Source organism: Vidua macroura, chromosome 7, assembly GCF_024509145.1.
Source record: "Vidua macroura isolate BioBank_ID:100142 chromosome 7, ASM2450914v1, whole genome shotgun sequence".
NCBI lineage: Eukaryota > Metazoa > Chordata > Aves > Passeriformes > Viduidae > Vidua > Vidua macroura.
In genome coordinates, this window is record NC_071577.1 from 7862627 (window position 1) to 7883833 (window position 21207).

Below are 21207 nucleotides of genomic sequence, written 5' to 3' on the forward strand. Positions count from 1 at the left end.
TAATCACATTTATCTTTTCAATTTATTTCTCACCAACAGGAAATGTCTTTGTTTCCCCAATCCTAGAATGAGAAAAAGAACATATAAAGGGGAAAGTAACTAGTAAGAACCCAGTAATAATTTACCTTTACATAGAAATGCTAGAGAAAGGGAATGCAAAATATTTTTTTAGTATTCTGGAAGAGGATGCTGCCTTTTGCACTACATGTTAGCCAGGTGAAATACTTCTCACTAAAAACCAATAGGGTTTTCAGTCTTATGGCCTAAATATTTTTAGGATTAAAACAAGGTACTATGATCCCATTACTCAATTCTGTCAAACATACCTGAAGCTGCATGGAATCGTTGTGCTGGGTGAGTTGGTCCTGCAGCTCATCCATCTGTACAGTGAGTCTTTCCACTGCTTCCTGTTTCTCCAGCAGCCTGCTCTCCAGCTCAGCTATCCTTGCCTGACACATCTGAGCATCAGCCTCGCTGTATTCTGCAGCAGAATTTACCCTGTCTTTCTTCATAAAGGAAACAGAAATGCATTTATTCACTAAAAAGACCATTTCTGCTTTGTGATTAGTCTGAAAACAAATTCAGCTTCAAGGTTAAGTCCTGGGCAAATTCAACTTTAAAAGTAACTCAATGCTGGGACTCTGTATCTAATAGAAACATTACATACATAAAATCCTTAAAGCTTAAAAACTTCAAATTAAAAATGATCATAGATAATACATTTTCATGATAGTTTAAGGCACAAAAGTAAAGTAAAAGTGTTCTGATTCTATAGCACCAAATGGTGGCAACATGCCATTTTGGCATGTATTGGGATTTAAATACCTCAAGTTGTGAGGAAGGAAGCAGAATATCACCAATTTAAACAAAGCCTTTACATCCATCTGACTGGAGAACAGTCCACCCAAATAAGAAATAACAATGTAAAGCTTTTCAATTAAAATGAAATTTCTGTGGTTTCTTATGAGCAACATTGTTACAATCATCATAGAGGATACAGTAGCTTGTATTTTATTTTGAATACTTTTTGGTTGTATTGTATGAAATAATGATAAATAAACCGAAGTATCAATTGGAAACATTAAAAGCATTCAAATTTCTCTGGGCAAAGTCTATGATTTTACAAACCCCAATTTTCTTAGCAGCCAATTTTCACAGCCAGTACGTGTACAGAGAAATGCCTGTTTTATACCATAAAATAGTGACATCACATCAGTTTCATCATATTTGATAACAGTGTTCAATTAATCATTTTAGCAACAAATTATCAGTCTTCTTTCAGCTCTATCCAGCCTCTTTTACTAAAGATACACCTTTTCACACTTACTTCAGTTGCATGATTATCCAGTGGCTCCCAGCAAAACAAATCAGTGCTGCCCTGGTAAATAAACAAATAAAACAAACACTAAATCATAGCCATTTAAAATAAAAATAAGGAAAAACAGAATAATTTTGGAAGCATCTTAAGCAGGAGCCAGAAAGGTCTGTGCTGTGAGAAACTGACTTTATGATAAATACAGCTAGTCTTTCATGGTGAAATGAACTAAACTGCAAAAACAAACAAACAAAAGTATTATAACGTCCACTTAAATTTAGGGCTAAGCCTCAACACTGATTCAATGCTTGATCCTCTGCTGTTGTAGCTGGCAAACACTTGAGCAACCTTTATTCTACTACTAAAAATCAGTAAACTGACAGATTATTTAATAAACATGCTAAAACCATTCAGGTAATCACAAAAGCAACACCTTTTTCTGACACACAGATTTAACATAGCTTGATACCTTGAAAGAGGTTTCCCTCTCGCTAAATACACAAGACCAACATGACTATGGCATTATTTGGAAAAGGCAGTCCCCAGCTCTCTCTGCATTTTGAGTCTGCTCGAAGTAGTTCCCAATGATTACTGTCTCCCTGGAGGCACCCTCTCCAGGTAACCTAGAATTCCAGTTGCTTTACAAATCAGCTATTTTGAAAAAAGCTGCTTAGCAGCAGTAAGTGATTTTTGATTTTTTAACTTAAGCTCACACAAATGTAGCAAGCACACTGCTATGGCTGAGTGACAAAGCACTATGTTTTTCCTCAGTGTGTAGCTTCATAAAAGCCTTTGCAATGCCAGCATTTTGTTGAAGATATCCTGAAAGCATCAGGGATACCCCCACAACAGAAAGTAGGATAACACACACAAATTTTATCCTCCATCATTGCAGGTTTGCAAACACATTAGTTTCATGCTACTTTGGTATGTTGTGAAAACACACCCACATCTGGTGAGATGCTTTTGGTGAAGAAGGCACCAACTCCCCAGAATTCTTTCCACAGAGAACATGACTACCTTTAGAGAGCCACCAGTACATACACACCAAAGTACATCAAACACAAGCAGAGTCACACTTAAAACAAATCTGTGGAAATAACATCTCTGCTGGCTTTACAATGCTGGAATAAACTATAGTTTTTCAGAAAACATTTAAGCATATTTGAGCCAGCCAAGTGATACAAAACCAAATTAATGCTGTGCATTATAAAGTCCTGACAGTTTTCAATCTGTTGATCTCCCAGTCCAGATTTGCCATTTCATGAATTCACAGCCACATAACCGTAGGTCTGCCCAAAGAGAAGTCCATGGCAGTGAAAGGTGAGAAACTTGAATTTAGGAGGTTAATAGCTCCCTGGCAATAACAGCTGCCCAGGCCATACTGTGGAGATGCCTTAGTAAATGAGATGACTTGTTAGAGAATGAACTATTACAAGTGAAAAATCACACCAGTTCACTTACCTCCCAGGGGCGGCTAGTGAGTGAGCTAACACTCAATTGAGTCAAACAACCACCCGCAACACTTGTTACCTGCAGAGGGAGTGGAGTGAAGGCAAGAAATACTGAAATTTACCTGTGCCTCTGTTGCTGCCTCTGGCAGGTTGGTGTCTTCAGCCTGACCCTCTAGGCCCTTGCCAGCCTCTCTGGCTGCTACTGGGTGCTCTTCCTTCGGAAGGTCATGCGTGTGGACAGCCGAGCCCTTCCTCTTCGCCGCCTTTTTCTGCGACTGCGCGACGTCGCCCTTTGCTTTTCGCTGTCTGAAGTAAGCAAACTGTTCAGGAAAGATTGCAAGAGGTACAGGGAGAGGTAAGCAAGGAAAAAGTAGCAGGACCACAAGATTAACACAGTCATGGGTGACAGAGCTCCTGTCTCGATAAAATATATACATCTGCAGAAAAACTGCTTTATCTGCCTACTTGCCACACGTTCACAACATTCTGGATAACTGTGCCATTAAGCAACAAATCTCACACCAGCACTAAAGGCTCATTTCCACACAAGAATCAAAGTTTTACTCAGTGAAACTCTGTGTGTCAATAATAATCCAGAACTACAGCAAGACAAATTAGTAAAGGAACGAGTTGTCAATATAGTAGAAGCATTAGGAAAAAATAATAATTGAGCAGTCTTTCTGCAAGACCAGGAAAAACAAGAACCCCCTTGTCATAGTGCCAGAACCAGCACACCCCTACAAATACATCTAAACAGGTCTTAGCCAGCGTAAGCTTTGAGATGAGGATTCACTTCCGTTAATTTTAATGCTCCTTCCCTGCCACCCCCTTAAGAGAACACAGCAAAACTTCTTCGCCAGAAAGCAGCCTCCAGTACATAAATAGAAAATCAATTAAGCCAGGTCATTTTAATTTCTTCTGTTGAAGAATCAGATGCTCTACTTTATCAGGCTATCACAGCTCTACAAAGCCCCAGGGACTTGTAAAGAATGTCACTGACAATTTATTACCCAACTCTCCCTAACACCCTAAACAGCTTAAAAAGGATTATTGTTATTTTCAACTCTAGTATTGTGTTAAGGCAGCATTTCTAAGTAACATCTCCCCCACAGAAGAAATCCAGATATCCTTCTCATAAGGAGAAAGACTTCTTCAAGGTTAAGATCAGAGATTATCAAGTGCAGTGTTATATCCCTGGGATGAGACAAAACAGATAGTTAACTGATGACTGGATGTAAACATCACTGCCAAGTTCTACCTGCAATACATATGAAAGGCCACTGCTTGACAGCTTGGTTTTCCTGTCAAACAGCCACCTTACAGAAAAATCTTGTTCCATTCTTCTCATTCAGTTTGTGAAAAGGATCTAGTTCAGTCCCCTCTCCTTACAGGAACTTCTACCTGACAGCTTAGCTACTCAACAGGTGCACAGTTACACATCTGCTACACCCAGCAGCCAAAAGGTACATTGCAGAAAGACATCAATTTCTTACCAGCTGATAAAATTCCTATGCACAAAAAACACTTTATTTTTAAGATTACCTTCTGTAATTACAGTTAGTAATACTGAAATGCAGATTAAGTGAAGGTTGCCAGACTTGTGCCTCTCATAATAAGCAGAATGAACAGAGCATAAAGCTGCAGTGGGACACAAATACCATCCTCTGAAACCAGGTGTCAACTCCAGCACTTGCTGATGGCAACGTGTGTCAAAAATAGCTACAGCACTAATTAACCTGGTAACATGGGGAAACGGGGCAGGAGGAAACCTGCAGAAAAATGGAGAGTAGAGGAAACTGCTGAAGCAGGGAAAAAGGGAAAACAGGAGTAAAACAAGCAGAAAAGATGAAAGGCAGAGAGAGTGGGCATTACAGAGAGCAGTTACTGATTCGTGAAGGGAGACCAAGTATCCCACATTAAAATACCAAGACTTGGCATGACTGAATACCTAAACATGATACATTTTTAAGTGCACAAGGTCAAGCAAAGGTCAAGGAAAACAAAACCTATTTTGTCCCATTCACATGCACTAAACACATAAAATCATAATACATTACATGCAAAAATATCTAACTACACCAAAATATTATGGAACTACTGGACTTGGTGGAGTGGCTGGATTCAAACATGCTCCAGATTTATGGAAAAAGTTCTATTTAGAGCAATATCCAGTTTCCAAAGCCTTTCATCAGCTACATAAAGTGTTGTTGTAAGAGCATCTCAAATTCACAGACAGCCATCCAACATGAAGTAGTGAGTGTGAATGTGAAGAAAGCAAGACACAACTGCCTCTGCCTCATCACAGTGAGATCCCATCATGCCTGTTCTGAATGATTTAACCCTCCTTTTGCTTTCTAGAAGCAATGCAAAGGTGAAACCTTCACTTTTAGCCAAGATGTAGCGTTGCCACAGGACCCCTGAGAGCACTGTCTACAGGTACCAATGCACTGCAACTTCATTTCACCAGGACCAGTCAGTTAAAAGTTGATGTATTATGTGCTTCAGAAATTAGCACAAAAACCGACACCCAGAGAAAACAGAACAGAGCAGAAAACCACATCAGCACCAAACAGAAACAGGTTGTTCAAATAAACATTACTCCAGCTCTTGGATACAGCAAACATAAGCAATAAGTGCTCTTAGGCAAAACCAATAAATATTTTCTAGACCTTCCTCAAAATGATGAGGTGACAAAACTTCTGGGAAAACCTGCACTCATTTTTCAGGTCCTAACTGTAAAATGGAAGCAGAGCAAAACTTCCCACACCTGAGGTATGGCACAGAGAGCTCTGTAACTAGAGGCACAGCTGGTCAACATGCAGACTAATTAACGTGAGGTAGAAACAAACAAGGAGAAAAAAGCAGCACTGAATAGTTAGGCTTGTTCTGTTTCTCAATTACTACCCTGGCTATCAGCATTGCATTTGTTAGAAACAGGAACCTGAGGCACCTGATACAGTCAGTACTTAGCTGCCAATTACAGTTGGCATTATTATTAATATTATTAGGTGATAACTTAAATGCATCTCAAGAATGGAATTTTTATTCCTATATGAAAAAGAATAATGCAAGTACTTGTCTGAAAAGAAGAACATTTAGATCGTATTTCTTTGCCAAGTCACTGCTTAGCAGACTAAAATCTAAGGAAGCAAAAGATAAAATAATTCATTTCTGGAGGGTGGGGGTAAGGCAAAAAGCCCTCAAAAGTTCACACCTCCAGAGTGAAGCAGCATCAAACTGCAATTACATCACTGCACAGGTTGCTACAACAGAGGCCTCACACACAAGCCAGCCTCACTCCTGGCCCCTGCTGCCAGGAGCTCCTCTAGAGATGGTTCAGAAAGCTGATCTGATGGGCACTGAACACTTCTGTGTCACAGCAGAGATGGCAGCACCTTAAGCTGCTCTAGGCTGCACCACAGCAAGGAGAACCTGCACTTGCTCATGGTTCTTCCTCCCTTTCAAAACTGTGCTGTATCCATGAGGAGGGGAGCACAAAGAAAAACAGAAAAATGAAAAGCAGAATAAAAAAGGGGAAATGTCACTGGGTGCTTTTTGGAAGCTGTCTGCTGCCCACAATCTGCCAGCCAAGGAATAGATCTCTGTGACATTTTAATCAGCAGAGGAAGCACTACATCTATCTCTGCCCCTCAGCTCTCCCTCTCAGCATTCTGTGCAGCAGCAACATTGATGGGGCTCCTAATGATGTTTGTTTCTGGTTTTTTTTTTTTTTTTTTTAATGGGAAAAGAGATTTAGCACACAGTATAAAAAATAGTAGATGCAACCTTGGCTCTGCAGGTATAACTTAAAACATAAGGCAAGTCCCTGGTTTTTTTGTTTGTTTTGTGGGTTTTTTTTGTTGTTGTTTTTCTGTTTGGTTTTTTTTTTTTACTGGCAAACAACAGTTTGCCAACAGGTGGGAACTAATAACTTACTCAAGCTAAGTCTGTCACATTTTTCTAATCATAAACAGGTCCTGTACCTGGAATTAATGTATGTTAACAGAAATGTTAACACAGGCTGTGCCACACTAAGGTAACCTTTCAACCTTAAGAACTCCTGCTCTCAGAGCTCCCTCTCTGGAGCAGTTGTTCTCCAGCAGAAGATTGTGTTCTCACAGCACATAACAAGGCTGGCAGATGAGAAACTGCTGAGCAGGAGCAGGCAGTGTGGAATCCATGGCAGCATCAGGGAGGGCCAGGCCAGGGATGGAGGAGCTGTACTGCCCATCACCAGGCTGCAGCTTCAGCACAGCTCCAGCTACAACCCTGCTCCCTTCCACAAAAGCTCTTTGATTTTCCTGTGCACAGCACTGGCGGGAAGCAGCTGAAACAGAAACACAGGACAGCTCCAAGCCACCTCTGACCCCACTAGCCAGGTATCCAGACAGGTTCCCTGCAGAAAGTAAAGGATCTGGAAAGATCTGATGGGTCCCAACTTCCCACGACCCTGTGTAGCTATAGCCCCCTCCAGTCCTACTGGAATGGTAAGAACTAAAAAGCCTTATTTAGCAAGGATGGCCAGAAGAGAAATATGACAAATCCAGCTCAAAACCCAGCAGAAATGGTGAACTGAAAGGAAAGCAACCAAGCGTTTCCAATCAGCTCCTTGAACATGGTTACCAAAACAAAGCAGAAGTGTTTATGTAACGGGGTTAGCACACAACCAGCGTTAAACACATGGCTGCAGGTACTAATTACTTGGAGAATGTTATCTTTCTATATCAGCCTCATCCTGTGAGCTCTACACAGGTCCCTAAACTACACGCAAGTGAAGACACCTGAACGATCAGAGCTTATGAAGTGTTTGCTACCGGCCTGACTGGAAACCAACAAACGGAGCCAGCTCTCTGCTCGCCCTGCGGGCACCAGGCAAGCGAGTGAGCCGGCCGAGTAAGAACCCAACACCTGTTCTTTGGGATCCTCAGCTGGAAACGCAGTGCTCCCACAGACACTGAATCCCGGCAAAAACGGGAGCGCTGGGAAGAACAAAAAAACCAAAGAACAAAGAAAGCAGAGCCTGAAGGACGGCAGATGCGCCGCTGTCAGCTGCTCTGTGCTGACCCGAGGAAATGTTTCCATGCCTGTGCAGCGGGATGGGCCCCGCACGCTGGGGCACCGCCGGGCACGACTTTCCCTGCGGAGCCACGGCGCCAGGGGAGCCCCACCGGGCTCCGGGCCGGCACACCGCACCCACCTCCGAGTGCGGCGCGGAACCCGCCACGGCGGGGAGAGACCCGGGCCGGGCTGAGGCGAAGGACGCAGGGCCTGGCAGCTCTCTCAGCGCACCGGGACGGGGGCGGACGCAGCCTCCGCCTAGCCGGGACCCCTTCCCCTCACCTTAGCCCTGCCTGCCTCCAGCTTGCGCCTCCGCGCCTCCTCCGGCGCCTCCATGCGGCGGCCGGGCTGGTCCGTGCCCCCCGCGCCCTCACGGCGGCGGCGGCGGCGGCGGCAGCGAAGCGTCGGTCATGGCCGCCCCGGGCCGCTCCCCGCCCGCCGCCGCGCCAGCCGCACCGCGCGGGGCGGAGCTCTGCGCCCATTGGCCGCAGCTCCTGACGCACCGCGGCCGCCGGCCAATGGGAACGGCTTTCCTCAGCCGGGCTCCGCCCACCCCTTCTAGATGGCTGATGGGATACCCCGGGCAAGCCGATGCGAGCCGCCGGCCCCGCCCCCTCCCCGGCAGCCACCAATGGGAGCGTTCGGCGCCATTTCAAAAGGGCCGCCGTCCCCGCCCAGCGCGGGAGACAGCCAATGGGGAGCGGGGACTTGGAGGCGGTGGCCAATGGAGGCGGGGCTAGCGGCGGCCAATGGAGGCGGGGCTAGCGGCGGCCAATGGAGGCGGGGCTAGCGGCGGCCAATGGAGGCGGGGCTAGCGGCGGCCAATGGAGGCGGGGCTAGCGGCGGCCAATGGAGGCGGGGCTAGCGGCGGGCAATGGGGGCGGGGCTAGCGGCGGCCAATGGAGGCGGGGCTAGCGGCGGGCAATGGGGGCGGGGCTAGTGGCGGCCAATATGGCGCAGGGAGGGTTGGGGGCTCCCTTCCCGCCTTTTCGCTCATTTGTAAATTTTCAGTGAGGAAATCGATTAATGTTCATTGGTTCTAAGGTGCATGATTCTCTTCAGTAATCAGTATTGTGTCCTGTGTTACTTATAGATTTCTCGCTCTTCGTGCTAATTTGGTTGTCCTTCTTTAATCCCTCCATCGTCATTTTCTTGGACATGGAGTTATCTCCAGCTTTCCAGGCTTCTATCTCCTCTGGAGTCTTCTGGTTACTCCAACGTCCTTGAAGGGCCATAAATTTACGATCCCAGATGTCCAACATTCAACTCCCTTTTGCTCTGCTTATTGATGCTACAAAACCAGTGGCTTCTTTGTATTTTGAAATCATTAAGTTATAAAAAAACAGGCTTTCGTCAAATCTGTTACTCGGAGCAGTGTGCTGGATTGGCAAACAGTAAAAAGCCCATCTGCCTCCAGGGCAACACTGAAAGACAAAGTCTGAATGATGGAATGTCTCAGTGAACACCTCCAAGGATCAGGCAGCCACAACTTTTTTGAGCAATCTGTTCCAGGGCTTCACAGAGAAGAACTTTTTCCCTAATAGCCAATCTAAACCTACTCTCAGTCAGAGGGAAATAATTTCTCCTTGTCCTGCCACCCCTGTAAATTGTCTCTCTCCATCTTTCTTGTAGACACCCTTTAGATACTGGAAGGCCACAATTAGGTCACCCCAAAGTTTCTCTTTTTCAGGCTGATCAATCCCAATTCTCTCAGCCTTTCCTCACAGCAGAGCTGCTCCACCCCTCTAATCATCTTGGTTATTACCATAACATCTTTTAAAATTGTCTTTTAGAACTCAGAGAAATTAAAATTAAGGGTATAAATTATCAAAATCAATAAAAGACATCAAAGAAATGCAATGCTGGTATGGACCTCATCAGGTTATCTAATCCATTCTTATGTCTGAGGAGTCCTGCAATGTTCAACACATTTGGTTTTTTAATTGTTCGTAAACAACTGTGTGAAAGTTTTGTTTGGTTTTTTTTTTTGCTAGCTGCTCCATCTTTTCCCTTAGTAGGTAATGAAGATTTCTTTCCTTGTTTTTATCAGGTTTTCTCTTCCTCATGTAGCCAAATGCTTGTGTTTTTCCAGATAAAACCCCCCTACTTCACCCCACTCCTTGATTGTATCCTCTCATTTCTTTAAAAACTGCTGGCCTGTCCTCTTTTCACCATCTACTTACTAATTAAACAAAGCCAGTTCTTTAAAGTCTTCCTTAGAACCTACATTTTGTAAATGCACCTTTTTTTTTTCCCCTGGACTTTCTTTCCCTCTTAAACCACCATGTCTAAAAATAAGCACAGCATCCAAACTCTGACTTCAGCACCGCTAAATAGAGCAGAATAATGATGTCCTGTGAGGTGCATGTAACACACCTGTTGTTCCTCTGTAGGATTAAATTTGTCTGGTTTTGCTCTTTTGAATCCTCATTCTCAAGTGTGATCCCTTGTCTGGGATTCAGTGTAGCCACAGATCCCTCCCAGCAAGATTTTGCGTGTGGCTGGCACATTCCTGGCACCCCATTAATTAGCAGGTTGTAAGATGTCCCAAGAGTAAGGATCACGCTGTGACCAAGGCATCCATAAGTGTGGGAAGAGAGAGATCCTTTAGCAGGTTTGCTGGAAAGTACCTTTTAAAATTTTTTAATTTTTTTTTCCCCCCTAGTATTGGACTTCCTCTGGGATACCTGTCACATCAAGCAAAAATTTCTCCTCATTTCCTTTTTAGTAAATTCAGTTGCTTCACGCAGGTGCTGTACTTTTAATGCAATACCTGGTTCTTTTTGTCAAACTCCCTTGTAACCCTCTATTCATACTGCAATGAAGGCTCTAGAAATTCAACTTTTAGGAGCACTGTACTAAACCAGTTGATGGTAAAATAAGCAGCTCAATATTCACCAGAAATCAAAAAGGGGTGGGTTTCTTTCCCAGCACAGAAACAAAGTCTACTGATGCAGTTTACAGGCATAACTAGGAAACTCCTTGTCAAAGGCTGCTGCAGCTGCTCAGATGAAGAGGTCAAAGACGTTAGAGAAAAATCTGTTTGGGGTTTTCAAGTACAGAAATGGACTCAGAGTTGTTTCCCAGGAGAGCTGCTGGCAGGAGAGAGGATTTTCTGTTCTGGCTCATCGCTCCTGCCATTCACCACAGAGCCCTGCCAGAGGGAGCTGAACCCCAGGGCTGACACAGCATGGCTGTTCTAGGGATCCCTGAACCTTAGTTTCCCCAATTTCTCCAGTGCCTTCCAGCCTGTGTGTTTTTAGGGATGGGCTCTGTGGGTCACAGCTGGGGGAGGTGATCTGTACTGCTCTCACACAGCTCAGGAGCTGCTCCAGCTGCCAGCAGTGGCTCTGCTGCAGTTTTGCTGTGTCCTTCGAGGGAGGAAGGGCTTGTAACTTGTCTCTCCTGGGAGCAGAGGATTGTAACTTGGTTCTAACTTGTCTCTCCTGGGCTTAAAATATCCTACTGAGAAGGAGTATCTGTTCCTTGGCTTTTTTTCTCTTGCCTTGGTGTTCTTTTTATGGATGTCACTGATAAATGTGACCCTGTTTTTATGCTGGTAGGGCTTTGCTGGGAGAGGGAGACATTCTACAGGTTTCTTGGGAGATGGTAACCAAAAGGATGTTACACCATAGCCCCTTCACTCTTGAACTTACCCAGGGGAGAGTTCCAGCTATGCTCCTGCATTTTTTTAGTCACTGTGTGGTAATAACTCATGTAAAGGGCTATGTCAAAAGTGTGCAGACCCCCTGTAGTGGAACAAACAGGTACCAGTCAGCAAGATCATAATCTGACCGCTGGCACTGGGCTTGTTCTAAAGAACCATTGGCTTTTATTTCTTTTTTTCTTGTCCACTAATGTGCCAGGCATTTGCTTTACACAAGCTTCTGTGGCTGGAGATTAAATTGTTTATGTTACCTGTTGACACTATAAACTTAGCAACCAGGTTTCAGGTACAAACCTCTGAGCTAATTAAAAGTCTCTAACAACACAGAGGCCAGGCTTAGTGATGCTGCCAGGGGAAGGATAGCAACCATTAGGAACAGACAAATAAATAAATATTCAGTCTCAGTTGCCTTCCTGTGAGCATCACAACCTGCAGCACAAAAGTATGTTGAGAGAAATGGCAGGAAAAGCTGTGTCTGTGACCTTGTGAATGCCTGTTCTCATTCTGACCTTGGAGTGAAACTGAAGCTTTTATCTGCTTCTCTCAATCTCTACTCATCTTGTATTATTGTTTTTTAATAATGGAATTATTCTGTGAAAATTGTGGAGGGAAAAAAAAATGAGCACTGAAAGCCCATCTGCCTCTGTTTAGCTTTTTAACCTGCTTTTGCCTGCCTGCTCTTCCAGGAGATAATGGCAGATCCTTCAGTGGTGGATCACCTGACACGACTGAAACTCAAACTCCTGGAAAAGGTAAGGGAATAATTCTGCATGGGTCACCTCTGCTCTGCTTTTTGCTCTTGCATGTTGAAGCATTAATACTGTATTTTAAAATAGTATAACTCTACTGAGATACACTGAGGAATGGTACTACTTACTGTCACTTTCTTAAATCATATTGTACAAGTTTACGTGGATCTACAGTAAATTAAATTGACTTTGATTTTATGGGAGATGTCACCAGTTACCTCAAAGCCAGTTTGAGCTGGGACAGGCAAAGTTTAGGAGTAAATCTTGGGTAAAGAGAATCTCAGATTGTTTTAAGGCAATTTCATGTCTGCTTTCAGATAAGATGTGTTGCCTGGTCAGACCTTTGGTGATTCAAGAGTCCAGATCTTGGACTATCAGGCAAGCCCAAACTCAACATTATCAAGTTCTTCATATGATGCAGCTCTCTGCCTACAAAATAAATTATGTCTCCTGATTCACCATGCTATCAATTTTAAGGTCTGAAATAGCTTGGACAGCTGGAAGCATCACTATTCTTTACTGTAACTAGAGTTGTAATGAGACATTTCATACTTCTTTAAGAACCACCATTTTTTCTCCAATTCTGCTCTACTTCCTCCATCCCAAAGCTGTGCCACAGGCTTGGGAATCCTTGTGAGCTTTTCTGCCTGACTTATAACCAGTTCTGGTTATGGTTCTGCCAACAGAGACTAGAAAATGAACAGGAGAACCTAGAGAAGATGGACTTGTCTCTCCCAGCTGCAAGTAAGAGAAGCGTTTGTTCTAATTTTAGGCATATTTTGGGAAGGGCTTGCTTATGTTCTCAGGCATGAGTTCCTCAGGAGATGATCCCCTCTCCTCCCTAACAGCTGTGAGCTAACTGCTTTTTATCTTTTGAATTTCTTCAGCTATTTTTTTCCTGACCAAGGGAAGTGAACAACCAGCTGAACACTAACATAAGATGACTTCTTGCCCAGGTATCCTGTGCAGCCTCTCAGCTGGAGCAAACTGATGCTGATCCAGTTTGTCCTAGCTCCTACACCTAGGAGTACACCCTGCTGTAGTCCAGCTGTTTGCTTGGCTTTGGTGATTCTGAAAAGGCAGGAAGGACATTTCTTTGCATGGCACATGCACTGTTTATATTATCTATGGATTCACTGCTACCAGTAGAAGCTCAGATATTTCTAGACTGTACTGTGGGCTCCTATTCATTGATCTGGTGCACAAATAGTTGGAATCTTCTAATGCTGTGGCCAAACACTTTAAAAAAATCCCCTATAACAACTTACAGTTTCAAAATACAAAATGGTGCTTTCCAGAGCAGATGCCAGGCATGGCTCCAAAGCATATATCAACATTCTTGCTTATCTTCATTTCAAAATCAACCATGTGTGGGATGAACTGAAAAGGAAGTTGATTTAGAATAAAATAAAACCAGAAAAGTTGACATTCAAACCAGAGTTTGTTGGAGCTGTTACTACAGACAGGCATCCTCTGCATGCACAGGGCACATCTAGAAACTTTCAGCTTGAAAGGATTCCTAAACCAGGAGGTTAAAAGGAGGGTTTAGAGAGCAATCTTAAGAGTTTATTTTCAGAGCTGTTTTGCCTTTGTAGAACTGCTGAGCAGCTGTGACTGCACATGGCATAAAGTCATTATCCACACATGTATTTGACAGGAAAAGTAGCCCAAGCCTTTTGTGGAAGAACTCAAGCTGTTGAAGCAGAGTGACACAGAGTCCCCAGGCAAAGGAGAGCCTCTTTATTGCAAAAACCAGGCCTTTTTGAGCAGTTAGGCCTTTACCAGTTACATAGTTTTAAATCCTATCAAACATAATCCAACCAACCACCATACCCCACAATGTGAGCACATCGTGGTTATGTAACTTCTTTTTCTACTTCTAATTCAGCTGAGTCACTTTCCCACAGTCCTTTTCTGCTTAGCCAAAGTAGGAGGCCTGAGCAATGATTTTACAGAGGTAACAAGGCCCTTATTCTATAAGGTTTTACCCATATGCAGCATCCAGCTCTCACCCATATGCAACATCAAGCTATCTAATAACACATTTTCCACATTAATATCATAACACAGGTGCTGTAATAGCTGTCTTTGTGATCCTTTGAGAAGATAATGGAGACTCTTCCTCTTCCAGGGAACAGACCTCAGGACATGCTCCAAAGTGCCCTGAGGCAAAGGAAAGATCTGCTGCAGGAGCTTAGGGTAAGAGCCCCCTCTGGCCAGGAGGAAGAGACACTGCTGATGTGGGTTCAGTGGTTTCCTGGCCTTTAGTTCTGGGGCTGGGCAGGATTTAGTGCTCTGCTGCTTTGGAATAGAAAGGCTGGGCCATCTAATCAGGGAAAGAGCCTGGGGAGCAGCTTGGCTTCCCTCACTACAGCTGTGTGAGCTTGCACCTGCTTCAGGCACTAAAGTGGGATGATTCTGTTTGTCCTGAGCTGCTGTCTCATAAACTTTCTGTGCCAAAATGCAAAGAAGGGATTTTTAGCAATGCCAAAGTAGAGACAATAGTAATTGTTATTTATTCCTAGTTTGTGGAGGATACCAACTATTCTTGAAATGTTTTCCCAGACTTTTGGCAGCTTGTTCTGCACGGTTTTTTTCCCCCAATCCTTTTTTCTTATGCTTCAATATCTGTGGAAAGGAAAACCATGTTTACACTTATGCAGGCACTGGCAGTGCCCTGCAGCTTCCTGGGGGCTAATCCCATGTAGTCCAGAGAACATAACCAAACTGTCTGCCTGTGAGTTTGTGGGCTTTAAGGTGGGTAACTTTTTGGGGGCTCCCCTGGCAGGGGAGACCCTCCTGGAGCAGTTCTGTGTCAGGAATGAGAGACACATTGGACTTTTTCGGTCTTCAGCTTCTGTTTATTGATATCTTATCAAAACTTCAGCACACTGTCTGCACCAGACTCTGTGTGCAGGAAAAACAGCACAAAAATGGCCAACAATCTCTTCTTAAAAGGCCTTTAAAGTCTAATCAAAAACTAAGCTACCCAATGAAGAAGTGACACGTAAATTATTTTCCTTTCTAACCCAACAACTGACCCCTAAAGACCTGCAATGTGGATTTTTCTACCCAATTACAAGATACCACCTAAACCCAAGAAGAAGAAGTAAGAAGAAAGGAACGTAAGACAACACCCTATATCTTCCATCTTGAACCCATCTATAACATACTAAAAATCTTAAAACTTAAATTTCTCACCCATGTGACACACTACACTACTCTCTACAATTTCTATAATCTGTTTCACACTTTTGTGGTTTCTAGTTTACCTTGAGGCTTTGGAAGTTTTCTCCATGAATGAGGATCAAAGTCAGTGCTCCCCTGGGGGTCAGGACACCCCAGAGCAGACAGAGAAATATTCCCAGTGCCCTGAGTTTCCACATCTGCCTTGCTGTGACCAGATTTTCTTTAAGAAAATACTTGACTTTGCAGGAGCAGCACCTTCTGGAAGAGCTTTCACAGCCACCTGCACCAGATGGGGGACCCTGCCATGACCACAGAGCTGCCCTCCCACAAATCTACCAGATCCCTTTTCCAGCTTCCCAAGTGGAGCCACCAAGGATTATCCAGCAGACAGTAAGGATTGTCTCCTAGAAAGCACCACCAGCACTGTGCCAGTCTGAGCTGACAATCATTTGGGAGCTGTATGGAATTGCTCATCCCACAAAAAGGGCCTCTTGCTCTTTTATGGGATCCTTGCTACCTGCAGCGAAACCTAAGGGGAAATCACCTTGCAAATAAGGCCCAAAATTAACAATGGGAATGGTTTGCCCTTGGAACAAGATGGCAAAAGGAGTGGCAGGGCTGCTCACACTCCAGCCTGGCCATTCAGCCACTTTCTAATGCACATCACTGTCTGCTCATGCAGCCCACAGCCTCAACAGCTTCTCCATGAGAATCCCAGACTTCTCCTGAAGCCTAGGCAGATGACAGCTCTTCCCATAGCTGGGAGAGCTGGCCAAAACCAACCCTGACTTCTCCATTTTCCTTCCTGTTCCAGATGCCAACTCAGCCTGCCACCATCATCCAGCAGCTGCCTCAGCCCTCCCCTCTGATCACACAGATTCCCCCAGCCCAGCCCTTTGCAGCCCCCCGCTCTGGGAGCATTAAAGAAGGTAACAAACTCTCCACACAGAACCAGCTCCTGCCCCCAGGCCTGGAGAGGGCAGGGCAGGTGCCATGGCACCTGGAAGGGGACATGGGATGGTGTCCAAGCTCGTTAGTGACCTGCTGTTTAATGAGCTGGTGGAGCCTGGGGAGTTGTGCTTCATAAATGGGATGGGTACCAGTTGTGAAAGGTGTTCAGGCAAACTCTTATCACTAAAACGAAAGAAAAAGGAACTACAAACTCAAGGGAAGATTGGGACAGCAAAACAGCTCAACTCATGGCACTGAGTAATATTAACAAAGTCAAAGTCATGCACATGGATGATTCCAGAATTAGCAAACAGGCTTCTAAAATCTGGTTTTATTCTTTTGTTCCTTCCTAACCTGCTGTTCAATCTCCTCAGGCTTTTGTTTGTACCCTGTGTTTGGAAACAAGACAGAACATTTGAAAGTGTTGTTCTAAATACAGTGCAATGCCAAGAAAAGAGTTTATTTCTAAACATAGGTGGGTGCTGCTGTGAAATAATACATGAACTAAAACCTGGGACAATTTCCCTGGCTCAGCCTTCAGCCAAAGGTTCATCCCACCCAGGAATCCTCAGTTATGAAACTGCAGTATTTCTCAGCTCATACTTCATCTAAGTGTCTGGATTTTTGAATCAGAGTTTATTTCCATAACCAAAATAGTCCCAAACCATTCATGACTTCTCTGAAGCTGCTACATGCAAACTACTTTTTGTATGATCAGTAAAAAGGAAAATAAGAGTTGCCTTCATTATTTTTTCCCTTATTTTTTCTCACCTCTCCCTCTTTACTTCTCCCCAAGCAAATTAGTTACACTGCACTCGTCCTTTGGATCCCAGAGATCATGTAAGGAGATTTGATGTGCATGAAATGAAAGATTGAGGGTTGGACTTGATGATGTTAAAGGTCTTTTCTGACCTTTACAATTCTATGAGTCAGTGGACTCTCACTCAAGGTGGCACTGCAATATCACATAAATGTGAGGAAACCTCTCACAGGAAAGCAACAATCCAGGGCTGAAGCGATGGAGAGCACAGCCAGGAGCCTGTCCGTGCTGGAGCAAGGGAAAGCTGCAGCTCAGCTCTTCTCCATCCTGCCATTCAGCACAGGCAGGGCTGTGGGCTTGCAGGGCAAGCAACAGACAAGGTATCAGCAACAGCTTTCTTGGAGGAGGGAGGAGAAACAGGAAAGCTGGTATGAACAACCCCTCTCACAGACATCAACTTTGCACTGTCTGGGGAAATAATGCTAATATTCTTCACGTGTGTCTTGGACTGAAAAGACAGGTGTCTGTTAAGGAAGGCAGGAGCCTTCTTTGACATGGAAAATGTAAACTCTTTCTCTCTGAATTATTATATTTTTTTTTAATTAAGGGATTTTCAGGTAAAGATATGGGAATAGGAATAACAGTTTTTAACTAGTAAAATTTTTTTAAAAAATGCAATAGTACAAAAAAACTAGAAAATAAACTACTGACAGAGGTAGAATACAACTTGACACTGTTGGTTAGGATGTTGGTAGCAGTTTTGATTAAATGGTGGCTGTAGTTTTCTTGGAGTGACAGATGTGGTTTTGTTAAAGCAGTGATTTTGTAGAAGGGTGTAGGGTTTTTTTGAAGGTCTGGTGGTGGTGTAGATGGGTTTGGTCTTTTTCTGGGAATCCAGTGGAGAAGATAGCTGTTCTTTTGGGAATTTAGTGGGAAAAGGTTGTCTCTGTTGTTTTAAGTCTCAGATTATATTTAGGTAGGAATGTTTGTCTCTTCTTTCTGGGTGGAGCATTTTACAATGGGATGATGTAATTTTATCAGCCATGCAGTGACACTCAGTGGCCTATTAATAGAAGATATCTCTCTGGAGGGAGGATTGCTTGTGGAAGAGATAAAGAAAACTGCCCAATTAACAGAAGATAACTGCCCTACTTCTAGTAGATGGTAAATAGAATACACATATATCTTACAACTCAGGACAATGTGCTCCCTTTCAGCTCCTTTGCCTTTGTTGCAGTGACCAGTCTGTGTGTGCTGGAGGACACTCCTTATCACGATGCCTCTGCTGCTTCTCAGTTGTGGATAAAGGTCTTATTCTTTTCTTCTCTTCCCAGATATGGTGGAGATGATGCTGATGCAGAATGCTCAGATGCACCAGATCATGATGCAGAACATGATGCTGAAGGCTCTGCCACCGACGCTGCTCACACAGCTTGGGGGGGCCAGCTCTGCCCCGCTCCAGCACACGCAGCAGGTAACAACACCCAGCTGGAGGGCAGTGGCTCATCTCTCTGGGAGGGCACCAGGCCTGGGCAAAACACACAGAGAGCTGGGAGAGCCAGAGCACTGTGGAGGACACTGCACCTTAGGAAAGATGGCAGAGGCAGAGCATGCCCTGATGCCCACCTTCCTCTCCAGGCCATCCTGGTATTCTGCATTTCCCTGACATTGACTAATGGAATAAATTGGAGGGAGTGGGGACTGAGTATCAGGTGAAATCTGAAGTCACCAAGTGACCAAAGTCACAATCTGAAGTGTTCTTGGACCTTCTGTACTGGAACCTGCAGGCTCTCCTCCAGACACATCCCAAAGCTCTTCTTTTCCCAGGGGGTGGCTGAGTGGAACCCTGGCCCTCAGCTAGGGACCTCTCCCACTGTGAGGGGCACAGGTTTCTGCAGCCACCCTTTGTCTCTCTCCAACAAGGACCTGCAGCTCTCTGCTCCCCTGGCTGTGAGAGCAGAGAGGCCCAAGGCACCTGTGGTGCACCACCACCACCATTACCCTCCCACGGGGGTGTTCCCAGTGCCCCCCAGGAGCTTTCTGCCCACGCCCACAGAGCAGCACTGGACTGGCAGCTCTGCCCAGCCAATGTAAGTAAGCAGCCAGCTGTGACATGTGCTTGCAGCCCTTTCTCCCTGCCCAGGTGGGGTGGCAAGGCAGATTGTGGGATAAACATGGGGATGTGACAAGGGTGAGGATCATACAGACCCCCCAGCCTGCCATGGCAGTCACCTAAATAAGGCAGGGGTGGGGAGGGCATGGGGAAGTGTTTTACATTTGGGCTAAGATTCCCAGCAGGGTTTATGTTCTTGAAGCACTGCTGGGAGATTTGCTAATCAGAAATTCCCAGGAAAATAAAAGCTCAAACCACCAGCTAAGAAAAATGGTACAAAGGGAGGGGAGTATCAGAAATAGTGCTGAGCCTTTGCCATACGCTTGTGCTTGCAGTTGAAGGGGGTGGGTTTCTAGTGCAGAAATGGATGAACTTCTCCCCAGGATGCTCCCAAATCCATAGAGCCCTTGAGCCCCGTGCAGGGGTCACAGCCTTGAGCCCCTCCAGGGGCTCACTTGCTTTGTGCCTTCCTCTGAGCTTGTCCTGCTTGGCTTCCTAGGTGCTAGGAAGTTCTTACATGCCAAGGCTGGTGAAGAAATGCACCTTGCTGGACCACAGAAGGAGGGGGATGACATGGGGACACACTGTGAGAACTCAACCTTTATTTCTGTGCCATGGCTCTTTCAGAGCCTTAGTGAACAGGAGAACAGGATGGAGGCAGCTGCAGCCTTGGTGACCTGCTGGCAGGGGTATCTGTACAGCCCTCTTTAGCAGAGGATTTGAATTCCTGAACAGATTATTTCCCTAATGGGATTATAAGGGATGAACATTTCTACCTATTTCCCCTTGACACGGGTTTGTAATCTAAACCAGCAAAGAACTCCTGGCTCCTGTCAGGATCAGTGCAATTCACTGCAGAAATCAGTAGGTCTTCTCATGGCCTTTGAACTTTGTTCTTCCTTTTCTTCAGCTGCCTTCCACCACAAGGTATGAGACCAAGCACATCTTTTTGCAGCTGCAGCACTACTGGCTGTTACTAAACACAATAACCCCGTTTTTCTTGTTGCAGGTGGCCCACATACTGACAGTACAGGATCTTCTGCAAGTGGACCATAGCCTTTCTAAAACCAATAAATCCTGCTGTTCTTCCTCAGCCATTGACATGTCTTTTTCTTCAGCAATATAAATCAAGCACTTTTCCCTCCCTTACTTTTCCCCAGAGCACAGGCTTTAATCCATGCCCATGTTATCCTGCTCTTTTTAGTTTTATTTATGACTTCTTAAAAGGCTCACTCAGAGTTTTTATCAGGCAACACTTTTTCACGCTCTCAGCAGCCTGGCTTTGCTTAATATAGAAAGGTGAGCAATGATTTTCTAGCACTTTCTCAATATATTCCCACCTTCTGATTTTAGAGTGGAGAACATCTGTACTGGGTTTGCCTGGTGCAGTTTGTGAGTGAGTCTGATTAAGAAAACCCAGGGACCTAAATTTTGTTTGGAATGAAGAAATGATAGTAACTATCACTGCTGGAAGCTAATCATGTGCTGTCTGTGTTCCAACAACAAATAATGAATAATTTATTTAGTATGTAAAACTTACCTTGCTCTTTGTCCTCTCTGCTCTGTTGTCTTTGAGATTCTTATTGCTCTCTACAACTTCTCTACTTTTTACAACTACCTGAAAGTGGAAATGGCCTCAAGTTGTGCCATGGGAGTTTGGATTGAATATTAGGAAGAAACTCTTAACTGAAAACATTGTCAGACATTGGAAGAGGCTGCCCAGGGAAGCACTGGGCCATCCCTGCCCCATCCCTGTAGGTCTTTGATAGCCACATAGAGGTGGCATTTAGGGTCACAGCTTAGTGGTGTGCTTGGCAGTGCTGGGTTAACAGCTGGGACTCGGTGTTCTTAGAGGGCTTTTTCTGCCTTAATCATTCTCTGAGCCAAATTTGCTGGGGCCTGGCAGGTTTAGCAATAATTTGTACTTGGTGACACAAATATCTGCAGTTTC

General features: G+C 44.6%; 2 protein-coding genes across 4 annotated transcripts in view; one reads left to right on the forward strand and one right to left on the reverse strand.

The window, feature by feature from the left end:
- PCNT (pericentrin) overlaps nucleotides 1–8163 on the reverse strand; it is a 71811-nt gene extending 63648 nt beyond the window's left edge. Inside the window, exons 1-4 of the mRNA XM_053982796.1 lie at nucleotides 8110–8163; nucleotides 2892–3089; nucleotides 1328–1378; nucleotides 327–506 (exon numbers count right to left, since the gene is read on the reverse strand). Of these exons, the coding sequence (XP_053838771.1) occupies nucleotides 327–506; nucleotides 1328–1378; nucleotides 2892–3089; nucleotides 8110–8163 (483 nt within the window). The remainder of the gene's footprint in view (nucleotides 1–326; nucleotides 507–1327; nucleotides 1379–2891; nucleotides 3090–8109) is intronic.
- A 611-nt stretch (nucleotides 8164–8774) lies between these two features.
- On the forward strand, nucleotides 8775–20349 carry C7H21orf58 (chromosome 7 C21orf58 homolog). 3 transcript variants are annotated; one of them, XM_053982567.1, is made up of 10 exons: nucleotides 8783–8871; nucleotides 11822–11936; nucleotides 12181–12246; nucleotides 12930–12987; nucleotides 14375–14442; nucleotides 15679–15822; nucleotides 16247–16361; nucleotides 18478–18617; nucleotides 19067–19233; nucleotides 20266–20349. In XM_053982567.1, the coding sequence occupies exons 3-10, from the start codon at nucleotides 12187–12189 to the stop codon at nucleotides 20279–20281; spliced, it is 768 nt and encodes a 255-aa protein (XP_053838542.1). In that variant the 5' UTR covers nucleotides 8783–8871; nucleotides 11822–11936; nucleotides 12181–12186; the 3' UTR covers nucleotides 20282–20349. The 3 variants fall into 3 exon arrangements, with proteins under 3 accessions (XP_053838541.1, XP_053838542.1, XP_053838543.1); XM_053982566.1 differs by lacking the exon at nucleotides 11822–11936 and having other exon boundaries at nucleotides 8775–8871; XM_053982568.1 differs by lacking the exons at nucleotides 8783–8871; nucleotides 11822–11936 and having other exon boundaries at nucleotides 12232–12246; nucleotides 14314–14442.
- The last annotated feature ends 858 nt before the right edge of the window (nucleotides 20350–21207 follow it).

Bases quoted from the DNA above. Each gene is read 5' to 3' on its own strand.
- C7H21orf58 (XM_053982566.1), top strand. The intron at 12,247-12,929 runs GTAAGGGAATAA...TTCTGCCAACAG, and splicing joins AACTCAAACTCCTGGAAAAG to AGACTAGAAAATGAACAGGA. The intron at 12,988-14,374 runs GTAAGAGAAGCG...TTCCTCTTCCAG, and splicing joins CTTGTCTCTCCCAGCTGCAA to GGAACAGACCTCAGGACATG.